The 16,722-nt window shown below is 53.7% G+C and overlaps 1 protein-coding gene across 3 annotated transcripts in view; it reads left to right on the forward strand.

The window, feature by feature from the left end:
• Positions 1-16,722, forward strand: part of PKNOX2 (PBX/knotted 1 homeobox 2) — a 184,695-nt gene that overhangs the window by 93,101 nt on the left and 74,872 nt on the right. For 2 of the 3 annotated variants that reach the window (XM_024740828.1, XM_024740830.1), the window contains exon 3: positions 15,802-15,910. The exons of the other annotated variant lie outside the window; for it this stretch is intronic. In XM_024740828.1, the coding sequence (XP_024596596.1) occupies positions 15,824-15,910 (87 nt within the window). In that variant the 5' untranslated portion in view covers positions 15,802-15,823. The remainder of the gene's footprint in view (positions 1-15,801; positions 15,911-16,722) is intronic. 3 annotated transcript variants of the gene reach the window in all.

Here is a 16,722-nt window from a genome sequence, read left to right on the forward strand (position 1 = left end):
CTGAGCCATCTTGCCAAGGGAGTGCCAGTCTGGTCTGTTCTGGGGACTCAGTACAGTTGACACTGTTGCTTGGGTGGGTACAATCGACAAGCACAATTTTTGCAGCTAAGCTGGAAGTGTGGCAATCAGGGAGCCGCCAGCTGTCTCACTTAAATTCTTAGCTCTCTCGCTCTCTTTTTTTAAAATCATTTTGCTTACATAATCCACCCCCTTTTTATTTTCTAATTCTCTCCTTGCAAAGCTGGCACCAGAGGGGAAAGGCTGGGGTGGAGTGGGTAGCAATTACACATCAGTTTGGGGAGCATTTACATTTTGCAATTACAATTTAAAAATAAGCCTCGTTAATGATCTCCACGTGTCAACGACAACCCCTAACTGACATACATACTCTCCTGGGCCTGCCTGCCTCCCCCCTGAAGTCAATGCTCAATGGGGGTGGAGGTGCCTAGGGAGATGTGGGGGGAGTAGGGACAGCATCTGAGGGGGGGCGAGAGCGATGAGGGTGCCCTTGGTGTTGGTGGAGAGCAGGGAAAGAGCTGAGCACCAGAGACCAAGGATCCAGGCTTCCGGCTTCTCTCCTCCCCACTGTGCTCGTGGTCTGTCCCAGCCCACCTCCCTCCACGCCCGACACAGCAGGCTCTGTGTCCTCGGAGGCAACGTCAGGGCTCAGAGCTGGGAGAAGTCGAGCCCCAATCCTGTTCCCCTCCGAGGTGGGCATTTTCAGGGTCCTGATGGGCCAGTAAACCCTAGTCCCCCAGAGCCAGCAGATGTGCTTGGATATTCTTGGATTGGGTAGAGGGGCTGAGTCCATACGCAGTATTCTGGAAGGAAAAAGGGTTAGCTGAAAAAAAAAAAAAGGGTTAGCTGTGTCCCGGTTTGGGAAAGACACTTCTCTCATGGATTGGTTACCATATATTTATTGACGCCCTCTGATTTCTTGAGCAGGGACTTTGGAACAGACCAGCCCAGACTCAGATTCTAGCTCTGCCATTTGCTGGCTGTGGGATTTGGGGCAAGTTACATGACCTAAGTTTTCTAACCGTCACTGTCTTGATGTAACTGGGATAATCACGTTTACCTCACAGGGCTTGTGTGAGGGTGAAAGGCTGTAACTGCCGGATGGCACCTCACGGGAGTCTGGCACCTGGTGGACGCTCAGAAAACCTCAGCTCCGCTCCCAGCCCCTCCCCAGTGTGCTCCCTCCTGCCCACAGTGAAGCTGCTTCTTCCCAGCTTCCGTGGACACTAAGGAAGGATGATCCAGTCCAAGCCAGCTGCTCCCTGAGCAGCTCCTGAAGTGGACCCCAGCCCTACACACACCTGCCACCTCTCGGTGGGCTTCTCTGCGGGGCCCTGGCATCAGGCCTCCATTCCAGCATCTCACAGGCTCCCTTCCTGCCTCTGGCTCATAGCAAGCCCAGCTCTCCCTCTTCTGGGCGCTAATTCAAAGGAGCGACCTTCCATCAGGCCCCACGTATGTTTATCTGTGAGTGAGGGAGGTGGACCAGAGCTCCGTGAGGTGCCTTTTAGCCTTGGCATCTGTAATTTTCAGATTTTCCTTCCCCACTTGGCTTTCCCCCCACCGGTTACTTGTGTGTGAAACTTTCCTTTCCTGGGCAGCTTCATCCAGGCCAGTCTTTGGACTGATGACTTGCAGTCAAGAACATGCATTCGTGACTTGAAACATACAGAAAACAGCTCTTCCCTAGGACAGAAAGAGATCTGCATCTTGCAATAATCTGAGCGAGGGAGACAATCCAGAAGCGGGCTGCCCGGTGTAGGGCAGAGGACACAGAGAGGGGCTGCAGACAGGGGTTCCTTGAGGACAGGGACTGCATCTTATTGGTTTGGGTGTTTAGTTGAACACAGATAAATATTATGTTTTCAATACTGTTCTAAAAACTTGCTTTGTTAACCTAGGCTATATAATGGAGAGTTTTCCAGGTCAAAATAAATAGACCTACTCCATTATTTTTGACTGCTGCATGGTATTCTAAAAAGCCTCCCTTCTTTCCCACACCTCTACCCACTAGGTTCACCAGCCAAAGTTAACCCCTGACGAGCAGTTTCTGATTTAGCTGATTTTGTGGCCGCTTATTATGTCCTATAATATGCGTCAGTCCTTCTTCTTCTTTAAGATATTTTATTTTATTTATTAATTTTTTTGGCTGCTCTACATGGCACGTGGGATCTTAGTTCCCCGTCCAGGGATCGAACCCTCGCCCTGTGCAGTGGAAGCACAGAGTCTTAACCACTGGACGGCCAGGGAAGTCCCCCAGTCTCTCTTTCTTAATGTATGTGTTTATTTATGAACTCCCCCCTGTGGAAGCTGGGGAGATGAGCACGTGTTCTTCTCCTTCCAATTTGTATTAGTTTGATCACACTATGTTTGATATTATTTATTTTTAGTCTATAGTGTTATATATAATACAATGCGTATATATTACATAGTACATAGTGTTATACTATTTAGTATAATCGTCTGTGTGCTACCTTTATGTTAAGATTTAGAAGATTCATATCCTGTTAAATAACTGTGGTTACCTCGCATTCTGACTCTAGGTTGATTATAAGGTGGAAATGTTATTCAGCCACAGAACTACATCGAGTGATTTGACCACAGAAAAGGGAATGGAATCCTGCCATCACCACTTGACTGTTGCCTGGAATCTCCCGGGCCCCCACGTTGACGGCCACCCCTCATTCCCTCCCATTGGGCTGCTGCTCTATCTTGTTTTCTGTTGTCTTCTTCCTCTGACTTCTTTGTTTTGCTGGAATGCCACCTCTAGTTACTTTTATATTGATGGGAGGGAAGTAAACTCTGAGTCTTCACGTGTCCAAAACGGACTTTATCTTGTCTTCGAGCTTGACTGGTAGAACACAGATCAGGTCCCAAGTTCGACACCTTTTTCTCATAGATCTTGACGGCGCTACTCCACCACCTTCTTATTTCCAGTCTTGCAGTGAGGATCTACTTTTAGCTTTCTTTTCTTTTTAAAGTTTTGAAATTTCACCACTACGTGCTGAGGCTTGAGATTTTATTTGATCCTTTTTTATTTCTCTTCCTTAGCCCTTGGGATCCCTTTAAATCTGAAGTCACCTATCTTGCTTCATTTCATATCTTTATTTATTCCACTCAGTTGTCTCTGTTTTCTTCTTCTGGAACGTCCACTGCCCAGCGCAGAGCCTGGCACGTAGTAGGTGCTCAGTAAATGACTATTGGGTTCTGGTTAGGACGCCGGCTCAACTTGCTGCCTGTACTTGGATGGGATCTCTCCTCTGTACGGGGCAGCAGTCAGACCCGTCACTGCTCTGCCAGCCCTCCGTCAATCTGCTCCGGAGAGTCTGCTCTGGAGCCTTGGGTCCAACACTGCTCCTGGGCTTGGGGAGGAAGCTAAGAATGAGGAGTGAGGGGAAAGCTGAGGTCGAGCTGTAGGGCAGCCGTAGCGGCCAGCCTCCCAAGAGAGTTCCCTGAAACCTCAAATTTCTTCAGCATCCCCTGAATGTCCCCCTCGGGGACCTCTCTCCTTGACCTTCCAGATCATTCTTACGTGGGCCTTCTTCCCTCTTCATCTCCCTCTGCCCATCTCCTCTACTCTCCACAGTCTCAGCTCACACGCACACACAGCTCCTGTTCCATGAAATGATCCCTCACCATGGCAAGGGTCTCATTAGGTGAGATCCTTTTTTTCACTTTTATGAATTCCAGAACAAAGAGACAGCAGACTTCTCTTCCCCATGCTGCAGAGCCTGAGACAGCCAGGCCCTAAAAAAGAGATCAGAGAGACCTGCTGTTAGCAGGGACCTGCCTCAGCCTGGGACCACCTGTGCCCTTGGGGAGGCATCTTGGACGAGAATTCCCATTTATTCTTCCTCCCCTCCCCAGAGATGGGCTCTGGGGGCAGATGCCTCATGTGCAGTTCCCCTGCCTACCCAGATCAATCTGCTCTGGACAGAATCTCTAGATCTGGGAGTTGAGATGCTGCACTCCTTCTCCCTGAACCGGCCAGATACTGGAAGACCCAGATCAACAAGTGCTCAGATCCCAGAAGGTCATTCTCTGTTCTAAGTCAGAGCACCCTCATTGGTCCCCCAGGGCCAGAGTCCACTGTGTGAAATTGTCTCCTCCCCACTGCACCCCCCTCCTGTCCTTGTCCTGCCGTGAGAGGTGGGGTCGGTCTGTCTTACTGGCACAAGTAGAGGCACAATCTTGAACTTCAAGTCCACAAAGATTCTGTACTGAAGGCAGGACGCTTTCTTTCCACGGAGACCACAGTGATAGGGAGTGGGTTATCATTGCAAAGGGCAGAATTAAGGTTTGATGCACGTTATGATTTTCAGACAAGCTGCTAGTACTCGGAGATTCTGCTGCTAATCGGAAACACTTCTTGGTTGAGTGCAGTGGAAAGGGCCAGCATATGACTAGGTTTTCCCTGTTAGAAACCCGAGAACCATCGACCCTTTTCCACGGCTGGAGGCTGAAGGGGATAGAGCTTGGCAGGGGACAGCCAGGAGCCAGTGGGAGGTAGAACACAGCTCTGGTCCTCTGCACTTCTGTTTAATTGCTTCCTGCTTCAGAGGGTGTGGGTAAAAACCCCAGTGCTGGCCTGCGAAGATGTCTTTACTGGTCGCCCTTTCAGAATGCTGCCTGGAACCTCTGGAATGAGAGAGGAAGGAAGCGACGCTGAAAAGAAGGTTTGCAGGAAAGGGCTTCTGCAGGGGGATAAAGTCAGGACCCAGGTAGATATGACAAGGGCTGGATGCTCCCTAAGAATGGGGTGCCCGCAACCTGAAAAAAGCCAGTACTGCCCAATTGGACAGGCTTTCCAAAGAAAGAGCCAGGTGCCCCTTAACCTGTGAGTCACGGCATATCTCTCTCCAGAACAGGGACTTCTTTTCAGCTGTGGGTGGTCCCCGGAAAACCACGGGTGGGGTGGGGAGAAAAGGCCAAGCAGAGACAGTCATAGGGAGCCGGCTGACTGCATGCCCCCTTCCACCCCGCCCCGCCCCGCCCCACCTGGGCCGCAGCTCGGGAAGGAGACACTGCCTGAATCCCAGCCAGTGTGAGTCAGAGCCCTGGCCCCCGAGCTGCCTGCGGGGTGTGGTGTCAGGGCACAGACAGCCCCGCCTCCACCCAGCTCCAGCTCCAGCGTTGTGCTCCCACAGCTGAGACACTTGATCAAATTCCCCATTACACACTGCCTTTTACATGCAGTCTTCAACCATGTGTTCCATCATTTCACGTTCATTCTCGAATTTTGTTCTTTCCCTTCATAATTGAACCCACAGTCCAGTGAGTCCACGATGGAAGCTCAGACCTGCCTCTCTCAGCGATGATGGAAGCATCTCTGTCTTGGTTGCGTCGACTTTATGAGGCCTTGACTTCTTATCGCTGCCATCAGCACTTTGTTTTCCATCTTCCGCTCATTTTTATGCAATAATAAGAGCAAATGCAATACAGTATTTAAATAAATTTGTACACACCCTGCTGTCCAAAGAAGACAGGGCTGAAGGAAATGAACGGTTGCTGTTAGGAGGCCTCACCATCTGCAGACACAAAGTGCGTGCTTGTTAGTGAGGTACAAAAGGCCAAATCTGGCAAACGGGGGACATTTAGGTGTGTCGATACAATGAGACTCTTGGAAATTCGGGGCATGTAGAAGTGAAGGGCAGGGACTTCCCTGGTGGTGCAGTGCTTGGGACTCCACGCTCCCAGTGCGGGGGGGCCCGGGATCGATCCCTGGTCGAAGGGCTGGATCCCACATGCATGCTGCAACTGGGAGTTCGAATGCCACAGCTGAGGAGCCCACGGGCCGCAACTGGGGGGCCAGCGAGGCGCAACCGGGACCCGGCACAACCAAATAAATAAATATTAAAAAAAAAAAAGAAGTGAAGGGCAGCCCATGTTGGGTGTCCTGACTGCAGATGTAGTATTTCCACAGTCAGCCTTGTCTTTCTCCTGCTCCATTTCCAGGGCTCTGCCACTCCGCTGGTGTTCCCCACCTCCGCCCCAAGACCTCTAGGTTAACCGTTTAGACTCTGAAAGCGGGCCGCGTGTCACATTTGGAAACTCTCGATTTCTCAAAGCCTCAGTGTTCGCATCCTTGAAAGGAGACAACAATCACACCTACACCATATGGTTGTTGGGAAAAATAAACAAGGTTATCTGTGAAAGAAGCTTAGCATAATGCCTGGTGCGTGGTGAGGGCTCAGTAAATGGCAGTCGTTAATAATTCTGGGTATCATCTCGCCCTGAGCAAAACTGGCTCCAGGGAAACAAACTCATTCTCACTGAGGTGTACTGATTGCTGGGGCTTAAAGATTTATCCGTCCCAGATTTGTTTGTTTGATATTTTAACAGTAAACCAAGGAAATTTAATTGTAATTGTATATATATCCAGGCTCTGTAAGGAGGTAGACCTTGTGAACTCATATCGCACAGACTTTTTTCCCCCAAAATGAAATGCAAGGCAAAGCCATGATCTTGTCTGCTGGGGAGCAGAGGGTTCAACGGGCAAGATGGGACGTGGCTGGGAAGTAGTTTTTCCATAATGTAGAAACACGCGTCGTGCTAAATCATGCTACGTGCCCTCCTTCTGCCCAGCGGCAGGGCTCCCGGTGAGAGCACGGTCCAGGAGTGGAAAGTAAAGAAGGCTTCGTGGAGTAGGCTTCTGAGCAAAGTTTTGCTAAAGGACAGGGTTCAGTAGTGTAATGTACAGGGCCTTGCCAGCGGAGAAGCACAGTAAGAGGCGTGGAGGAAACGTTTCTTAGGAGGTAGACAGGGCTTGCCTGCTCAGCTGGGGCTTGGGTGGCGATGCCCAGGAACGGACTCGCTGCCCTGCATCACCACCTCTCAGTGGCAGCCTCCATCCTCCCCTTCTCCCCCTCCCGACCGGGGCTGCCTTTCCAAGGGATCAGGAACATGGAGCCAGGGTACCTGCTCTCGTTCCAAACAGCAGCAAGGACCAAGGGTTGAAGCAGCCTGGCTGGCATCCTTTTGTCCCACAAGTTGACCTCATTACTGTGGACTCTACCTGGTCCCCCTACCTTTTTTTTTTTTTTTTTGCGGTACACGGGCCTGTCCCTGTTGTGGCCTCTCCCGTTGCAGAGCACAGGCTCCGGACGCGCAGGCTCAGCGGCCATGGCTCACGGGCCCAGCCGCTCCACGGCATGTGGGATCTTCCCAGACCGGGGCACGAACCCGTGTCCCCTGCATCGGCAGGCGGACTCTCAACCACTGCGCCACCAGGGAAGTCCCCCCCCCCTTTTTCTCACGAGCTCACCTGGGTCCCCACAGAGGCCCAGGGGGAGGACAGCTGTTGGCTGAGTCAAGAAGTATCAGGGATGAGTGGCTTTTCAATGATAAACTGAGCCCAAAGGGCCACTTGCTTCCACAGCCCTGATTCTTGACCTTTTTTTTTTTTTTTTTTTCTGGAGGCAATTTAAAAAAATGGAACCAGATATCATCCAGCCAGAGGACGTGGTGCAGTCCTTCTCAGAGAGAAAAGGGGCCTGGCTGACCCTTTTATCATCCTCTGCTTCCAGGAGAATCTGAGAGCATTGCGGGTGACACACTCGATAGGCACCAGGGTCCCTTACCTCTGTGGACTCCCCCCGACCCAGACCCCTCCCTCCCCTTCTTGGTCCCTCACTTCTCCTTCCTCTTCCTGGTGCCCAGGGAGTGGCAGCCTCCAAGGCAACTGCCTCCGAGAAGAGAAAGACTGATGGGAGGGAGCAGGCAGGTGGGGCACCAGAAGCAGAAGCTCTCCTTCCAACTGGGGTCCCCAGCGTCTGAGCTGTTTGTCTGTCTCTGTTGTATTGCGAGCCTCAGGGACCCAGCCCAAGTTGTTTTCTCAGCTCGGTTGCCGTCAGCTCTCGACAAATAATAATAAACCTGGGCATCAGGTTTGTCGAGGGGGATTTCAGTCCCTGGGTTCATTTTTAGATTTGTTTCTCTACACGTGTGTGCAGACAAGGAGCACGTGACGGGGCGCCAGGGGAGAAGCCCGGGGCTCCCAGCTGCCCTGGCAATCCACCTGCACCACTCGCACGGCAGAGCTGCAGGGCCCTCCTCTGCCCCGGACCACTAGGGCTGCCTGGATGTTTGAAAGAGAAGAAAAATATTTGAATGAAAGGCCTCAAGCTCTCTCCTTTCTCTGTTCCTCCCCACCTCTCCCACTCATGCTGTTTGGATAGAGATGAAGGGGGCTGGAGATGAAAAAGAGAGGGCAGAATCCTATCTCCAGGTTCGAGAGTTGCCTGAGGGATGGGCAGGAAGCTGGTCATGGGTGTGGGGAGAGGCTTCAGTGACTGGAACCAGCGATGGCCTCGCGACCCCCATTCTTGGGATGCAGTGACAGGGGAGGGGGTTCCTGGAAAGGGAGGACCCAACGGTGGGTGAGTGTGAAATTTAGGACCAGACTGATGGTGCCTCTGGGGCAGAGCAGCACCTGCCTTAAGGCAGATTGGAGGCGACCATTAGAGGTCATTGCTGTCATCCCCCTGCCTCCCAGCAGGAGAGGCTGCAAACCACTTCTCTGTGAGAAGAATGCAGGGCTGTGCTTACCCTTACAGCTAGCATGCTTGTTTTTTTCTCCCTTTCTGTTTTTTTTTTTGTTTTGTTTTATTTTGTTTAAAGGAACCAAAGGGGGAAAAATTGCCAAGTTGTAAAGTGCTCGAAGAGGAGATGAGAGTCTTCATCAGAATGCTAAAAGCTGGAGGGGGAGAGTAACGTGAACACTCTGCCTATATTTATGGGATTGATTCTCAGATCAAGAAGAAGCAAGCAGTCAGATGAAAGGAATTATTGTTAAGCTCCTCGGTAGGAAGATCTAATGGACAATTGCCGCTATCAGGGGGAATGAAATTGCTGTTTCAGTTTGTAAAATATATCAGCGGCTTTTTGAAGCCAGAAGAGGTGTGACAGCCAAGGCAGGGAGGAAAGCGGGGGACTCTTGTCACTTTCTGGTCCTTGTGTGAGAAGCGAGAGCAGGCAGGAGAGATGCCAGGGCCAGAGCGAGGGCTGCTCTCCTAACTCTGACCCTGGTCCATTATTTTTTTGAAGCCAAAATGAAAACGAGCTGCACTGGGGAAGTAAAGGAGAGAAAGCTACAGCCCTGACTCTGGGCCCTGATGTGGCGGGGGCCCCCATGAATCAGAGGCAGTGGGCCAGGATGGGGCTCCTCCCTGGGATACCCGGCCAGGGGTGTGGAGGGTGACTGACATGGGTCTGAGATTCCCAACAGCTCCAGCCCACGCAGGGAAAGTCACCATGAAGCTCCCCCCACTACACTGTGCACACACTGGGATCCAAGGTGGAGTATAATCCCCTTCCTCCCAGAACTGGGTCTCCCAGTGAGCTCAATCCCCAGGTCCGTGAGTGCATAAATGACCCCGTTGACCCGCCCCCACGAGGGATATATTGTTATTCCAGATAAAGAGCAAAGAGCAAAATGGCCTTGGGCATGGGGAGGGGGGGGTGCTTGGACAGGCCGAGGAGGGTCCTCGCTGCTGGGACGGTTCACAGTCGGCTCCTACCCCTTCCAAAGACCACATGGTGGCTCAGGGCTGAAGGAGGAGAGAGAGGTGGGGAAAGAGGGCGATTTCCCATCTCGCAGGGAGGCGGAAGCCGGCAGAGCTGGTCAAACTCATGCTGGCCCCTGCTGGCTCCTCTGTTTCCTAGAGACCAGCGCCATCACGAGAGGGCGTGACCTGGACCACCTCCCAAGTGGGCTTCCCAGAAAAGTCGTGAAGCACATTCAGAGTAGAGGGCTGTGGGTGGCCAAGGGGCCTGAGCTGCCTACTGTCTTGGTTGTCATCTCTGCTGCTTCTCAAGTCAGCAGAGAATTATTTCCCGCTGAGAGTTCCAAGCGGGAACCGGAGGGGCACCAGGGAAGTGGCCCTTCTGACTGGGACGTTCTGCCGGGACTTGGGCTCTGTGCCTGGTGCAGTTGCCCCCGGAACCCGGGTATCGGGGGAGGTGTGACCTCTTAGCCAGCCAGCCTGCAGCACAGCGAGTGAGCCGGGGATCTGATCCTGAGTGCAAATCCTGCTCAGCTCTTCCCCGCCATCCTTCCTTCACTGTAGACACAGTTACCCTCCTGGCTCCCACGCCCCTACTGTGAGCCTGGTCTTTTCAGACTAGAGGATTCTCTTTGCCCCCAACACCCCGAGGTCAGAAAGATGGGGTGGGGTAGCAGCATCCGCTAGGCCACGGCATTCCGGTCACCTGAGGCCCTGAGCTTCCATGCAGCTCCCAGAACACTTGGGGTGAAAAGGCCCAGGTCCAGCGCTTGCTGTGCTGTGAGGGTGTGGCTCCTGGGGGGCTGGCCCTTCCCCATTCCACAGGACCCTTCACTTCTCCCTCACTTTGAAACACTTCCACCAGACCTCCTCACATTTTGAAGCTCCCCACCCACAGGTGCACCCTCTCTCTCACCTCCATCCTCCCCTCCATCCCCACACTGGCCTCGCCCTTGTCACTGCTATACTGACTCCACGCACCAAGGCTCGGAGACCATCGAGTTCCTTTAGCCACTCAGCTCTCAGCTGCGGTTTCTAACCCTTACTGGGTTTTGGGAAGAGACGTGTGTGTGTGTGTGTGTGTGTGTGTGTGTGCGTGACGGCACGCGCACGCCTGCGTTTCTTTAGATAAATCCACAGAGTCACATGAAATCAGTGACAGGTTGACACCGTTATTTCAAGATTCATCGCTCTGAGTTGCCAGCAGAGGAGCCGTAGCCAACTCCTTCCCACCACCACCACTTTTTTTTTCCAGGCATAATTTATAGCAGTGGGTGAATTTGTTTCCAAAAGATGAATATCACACTATCAGCAGCAGCTGCCTCTCGTTCTTATTTGTTTTTAAATTTGACTCAAAGTCCAATCCTCTGTACACATCCGAAGCTGTAAATCCTAAAGCGACTGATTACATGATTTAGTAAACAGGTTATATTATATAATGCAATTAAAGCAGGGCTCCGCGGCGCCACCTACAGGCAGCTTCTGGGAAGGGAGCTGGGCCAGAGACTCATTTTGGACCAGGCTCTCCGCGGAAGGAAAATAAACGGCATTGCGCCAGGCTTGAGGCGGCTGCTCCGGGGGGGAGAAGCTGAAGCCAGCCAGGTTACTAATGCAGCCTTTTGGTCCCTCCTGCTGAGTTCACGGTGTTATTTCAGCCTCCTGCAAATCTGTCTAGACGTCAGAACCCAGGTCTGGGCAGCTGCTCAGAGGGGCGGACCTGGGGGTGTGTGGGGGGGTGGTAGCCACCTGGGGGCTCCTGGGCTGGGGGGACGCGGAGGAGGGCTCCCAGCTCTCTTGGCCTCAGGGGCCTCCTTCCCTCCCTCTCAAATGAGGGAGCCTTTGGAATGGAGCTTCAGATATTTCCATTCTACTCAGCAGAGCTTGTGTTCAGTGCTAACCATGGGCAAAGACTTTCAGAATATTCTGGTGAAGTCCCTCATTTTGCAGACCTAGAGAGAAAGTGACTTGTGCAAGTCGCACAGAGAAATGGCAGAGCTGCTTGTGGAATCCAGACTTTTTTGACCCTAAGCACAGGCTCTGTCTGATCATGGGAGTTTACAGATGAGGAAACTTGAGGCCCAGACTTCCACAGCCTCTTCTTGCAGCAAGGGAAGGGAAATGATAAAATAAGGATTCTAGCTTCTCCAAAGAGGCTCTGTAAGAGTGGGAAACATTTTTGAAAACCTATCCAGGAGAGGAGAGGAGACTTACTTCCCGGGGCTAAGAGAGAAACTGGACCAGAAGTGGGGTGTGGAGAGGGGGAGGGGAAGGGAGGGGTGGATGAAGAAGACAAGACCATCAGAGTGCAAGAGGGTGGAAATGTCCCCCCACCCTATCCTGTGCCAGCCACCCGCCCAGTCTGCAGGCGATGGGCTGGGACAGTGCGGAGCCACAGGGAAGTTGGTCCCTTCATCCCCTCTCCTACCTCAGGCCCTACAGTGGAGGCTCAGCCAGGGTCAGGGAGTAAGAACAGATGGTGTGGGGCTGGCTGGTCCGAGAGTTCCCAATTAGACTTTGTTTCTCATCCTTAAGGCCCTGAGCCCCCAACCCAGCACCCCAGCCCAATTACTGCAGGGCACCGTTAACCCCTGGGTGCCCCAGGCCGTTAATGGAATGTTAATTGGTCTAATGGGTTTCATGTCAACAAGTTCTAATGAGCTCCTTCCTAACGAGCTTGGATCTTTTTTCTAAGTCTGTTTGTCAACACGCTGGCGTTTGGGCTCCAGATGGAGGGTCTCACCTGGCTGGGGAGCTGGAGTTGAGGAAACGGAGTGGGTGCTCCGGGGTGCCCCTCCCCTCTTCCTGAGGAGTGTCCTTCGGCCCCCTCAGCCACCACCAGCCCGTGCACACTGCCTTCCTCGGCTCCTGAGCTCTGGAAAATGGCAGTTTTAGCTCCTTTTGAAGATAATGTCAGTGACAAATTACTTTTTCTTGGATATCATTGTGGGGTTGAGTGTTGCATTAGGGTTTTGGTTTTTTCTTTCCCTCCTAGCTGCCATATAAGAAAGGTTTCCAACGTTAAAAACAATCTTTTGACGTGGGAAATTTCTCGGTGGTAAATCATTCCTCGTGTGTCCTCCATTTGCGTCTTGGCTGTGTTCCCTCCAGTGCCCTGGTGTCTGGTGACAGAGGGCTGGGGCCCCTGGACAGGGCGGAGCAGCCTCTGGCCACAGACAAATGCCGGAGGCCCTGGACAGGCCTGCTGTGCCCTCCACGCTCCCAAAGAAAGTGCAAAAACGGCAGGTTTCCCCAGAGGCCCGGGTGCCCAGCGATGGCTCAAGGAGTTCTCCACATCCCAGCTGTGGAGCCTCAGCTCTGAGAAGTCAGATTCCCACACTCCTCTCGGGGATGGTCCTACATGGACCCTCAGCCCCCGAAGCCCAGCTGGAGGGAGGAAGGAGCGCATGTGCGGGTGAGGGGGCGTGTGAAGAAAAGGGCGAGCTTCCGGAGATGGGCACAGCGTCTCCCCCAGCATCAGGTTACCAGACTCTTCTGTGCCTGAGCGAGCAGGGAAGGAAACTTAAGCCCCTGATGAAAAGGCCTCCTGTTTTCTTGCAGGAGCAGCCCCCAGAGGGCAATGGGGCAGTGGCCTAGTGGCCTGTGGTGACCCCAGAGGGGAGGAGGGGGAGGGGCAAGGGCCATCTGGGTCCTCAGAAAATTGTTCCCGTGGCCTCTAGCCCCTGCTCCACAGTCCAGCAGGCTGCAGACTGAAAAATCTCTTCTCAGCCTGGACGGTGGTTGTTTCTGGATGCAGACTACTCTTAGCCATCTCTCTTTACCCCCAGGTAGGGCAGCTATCGAGCTGTTGCAAGTATTTCTAGGGACAGAGACTCTAAAACGACCCTACCTCCCATTGATTGGACAGTGAACAAAAGAATGCAGACTAAAGAGTCCTCTTTTTACCCCAGATCCTCCTCATTGAGTTTCCTGTGCTTTGCCTTCGCGATGACTTTCTCATCCGTGGAAGGAGGTACCAAAAGACCCAAACTCAAGGTGGAAGGGAACCAGTTGCCCCTAAAAGGGGAGAAAATCTGCCTCCAGACTCTGCCCCCAGGCTCCCCCTTCTGGAGGCTTCTGGCACTGCAGTCCCTTAGAAGTTCGCTTTTTCTGGCCAAGGAGCATCTAAGATTGGTGCTCCCCGGAAGGGATCCTGCCTCAGTACCTGTAGGCCTCATCCAAAGTTACCTCATCTGCCAGAGTCACAGGAAAGGCTGAGCCTAGCACACTCCTGAAATGCCCCTTTTTCCTTTATTCCCTCCGGGTCCAAAAGAGAGAGATTCCACGTCCAATTTAATATCTCAGAAGTCTTCATTCTCAAGTTCTTTCTGATGTCTCAAGAGGAATATATCCTCTTCCCTCCCCCCCAAACCCTCTTCACTCCGCTCTTTCCTTCCTTGGGTGTTTTCCACCTCCCAGACAAGACCCAGCCATGAAAATAGGCAATGGTTCCCCGCCTGTGGAGTTTGGCTTCCCCAGGGCTCCCTTCCGAGCCTCTTTGCAGAAGTAAAGCCTGGATCTCGGTGCCTAGTGTGTGTAAGACGGGGTGACCCTGGGTGCTTCTGCTGCATGGATGTCCTGGCAGCCGATCTTCTGAAGTGGGGCCAGGGTGGGCGAGGTAGGGGCAGCGGTGAGGCAAAGAGGAATTACCTGCAGTCTGAACGTTTCAGCACAGGAAAAGGCATCCCCCGCCCCGTGCCTTCTCCACGGGAACCTCTGTTCACTTCTTCTTTCCCGCTGGACCATCACCTCCCTCCCTGGGGGGAAGGCCTTGCCTCCTCTCATCTGTCTCCCCACCCCAGCACAGTTCTTTGCGTGTAGTTGACACCTGATAAACATTCGTTGAATGAATGTCTGGATTTCCAGTGCTTTCACATATGCACTTCAGGTCAAAGCACACCTGGTACTTCGGAGACTCGGGTCAGCCAGAGCTGATCTGTCCACCTCTTCCTGAAAAAGAACAAACACAACAAGACACACACACACACACACACGCACACACACACATGCACACACACACACACTCCACATAGGGTCCTGGAGACCCTCCCTTTGACTCCCTCGAACTCCCACAGAATTCAGGTATGTGAACATTTTGGAAGACCCTGGGGAGGGTGTGGTGGGAGGACATTAGGTGGGAAGAGGACGGAGCCCCAAGGTCCCCAGGGAGAGGAAGGAAGGAGAGGGACGGTCTGACTGTCATACTCTCAAAGGTTGCCCGCTCATCAGCACCCTTCTGTATCAGGCAATTAGCCGCGGTTTCCAGCTCTAAATATTTCAGGGCATCTCCTGCAGCTAAACAGCTCTTTCAGCATTCTGTTTCCTTGGGTGGTACTGCCAGGCTGTCTCCACTTACGCAGCACTTTGTGATTCAAGAAGAGACCTTGAGGCCAATGGGGGCAGCTCGCTTACGGGTGATGGGGTGGGGTGGGGGTTGGTACAGTAGAGCCGACAGAACGGGGAGTCTGGAGAGCTTGGGTCCATCCCGGCTTCCCCGGCACTCCCCTCCCCCTCAAACACACACTCTTCTCTTGGCCTCTGTCTCCGCCTCTGTAAGAGGACCATTTGCTTCGGGCGGCTCTTCTGGCCTCACGTGTGGTTGAACTCAGGGTTGAACCAAGGCCAAGGAAAGTCTTCTAAGAGAATGTGCAGGCACGTCTGTGTGGCCGTGGTCCCTGTTCCCGGCCTCCTTCCCTTCCCGGAACACCTCCCGGTGGTCGCCCTAGGGTACTTGCTCCACCCTCCAGTCTGAGGAGGAACCGGCGCCCCCCACGTCCCTCTCCACCACTAGGGGGCGTCGTGAGCACACCTGGGGGGTTAGTGTGGTGCTGGCAGACCCTGGGGACAGGGAGGGGGGATCTGGAACCGTGAGGGCTGAGGCTTCCGCCCCGAGGGTGCAGGTGGCAGCTCCGGGAGGCCTGGGGAAGGGAAAGCACCCTTGACCGTGGGGTGCCCTCATGGCCGCCAACCCCCTGAGCTGCCACCAGCCAAGTCCCGCCCCCCGCCCAGGCCAGAGCTGGTACTGAACAAAGCAGGGCTGCGGGTGCACAGGTTGTTTTACATGTGATGTGAATAGTGTTTCTTGCAAGTCAGCGTAGCGCAGCAAGCCTCACCCCACCCAGGCTTCTCCCCTTAACTCTCGTTCGTCCCCCGCGAAGGGCTTCCAGCCCTTGCTGTATCCAGTCAATCCTGGTGGCCCAGCCTGGGAGCATGTCCAGCCGCTGGTCCCTGGGGCTCCCTGTGCTCAGCTATTAACGGTGCGGCCCCGTTTCTCCCGCCACAGATCCTCCATGTGAATCCATCCCATGATGCAACATGCCTCCCCAGTCCCCGCTCTGACGATGATGGCCACGCAGAATGTCCCTCCCCCTCCCTACCAGGACAGCCCACAGGTGAGTGTGACTGACCGCCGGGAGGGGTGTGGTGGCCTTCCCGGGGGCGGAGGGCAGGGCCAGGCCTCCCTCAGCTCTTCCCCTGCCCGGCCTGGGGCGCCTCTCTGAGAGAGCCCGGCAAAGCCAGACCCCTGAAGGGAGTCACGCCCTTGGCAAAGCCCTGGGTTCAGATCCCACCTGAGGAGCTGTCACCGGCATGGAGGACCGTGGCACCCCAGGGTGCTGCACCTAGTCATGGTCCTGTGCCACACACTCCCACCCCTGCTCACTGCTCAGAGCAGACGTCAGACGGACACACTGAACCCCTCACTCGGGGAGACCCAGGTACAGCTAAATCAAATGTGCCTCTGAGTGTTTGGGGAGACTCTTGATCAGAGGTTTCCTCTGACAGATCCTCCTAGTCACTTGTCTCTGCCTGCCTATTGGAGGAATCTCCCTTCTCTTCAGGACTCTGTCGGCTTCCATCCAGAAAAAGGCCAGGACTGTTTCTCTACACTCTCCCATCCTTTCCCTGGGTTCCCAGTTTCCATCCCTCAGCTCAGACACGGCAGACCCCGCCCAGGTTCTTCCGAGACTCCCAGGCTGGCTGCACCTCCTGCGGGCCACCCTGTCTTCCTGTTCTCTCCTCTCCTCCTCTGGAAGCCTGGCCCAGCTTCTGTGGGCTGCTCTCTGGAAGTCCTTGAGACCAGTCACTTCTGAACTTTGCTTCCGCGTGTGCGCCTTCCCTCCACGCTTGGTTCTTTGAGACTCAGAGTTCATCGTGAGTCTGTGCGTTCACAGAAGCCTCCACCTCCGCACTTCCCTGTTTTCTC

This window comes from Neophocaena asiaeorientalis, unplaced genomic scaffold, assembly GCF_003031525.2.
Source record: "Neophocaena asiaeorientalis asiaeorientalis breed wild unplaced genomic scaffold, Neophocaena_asiaeorientalis_V1.1 scaffold308, whole genome shotgun sequence".
In the NCBI taxonomy this organism is placed as follows: Eukaryota; Metazoa; Chordata; class Mammalia; order Artiodactyla; family Phocoenidae; genus Neophocaena; species Neophocaena asiaeorientalis.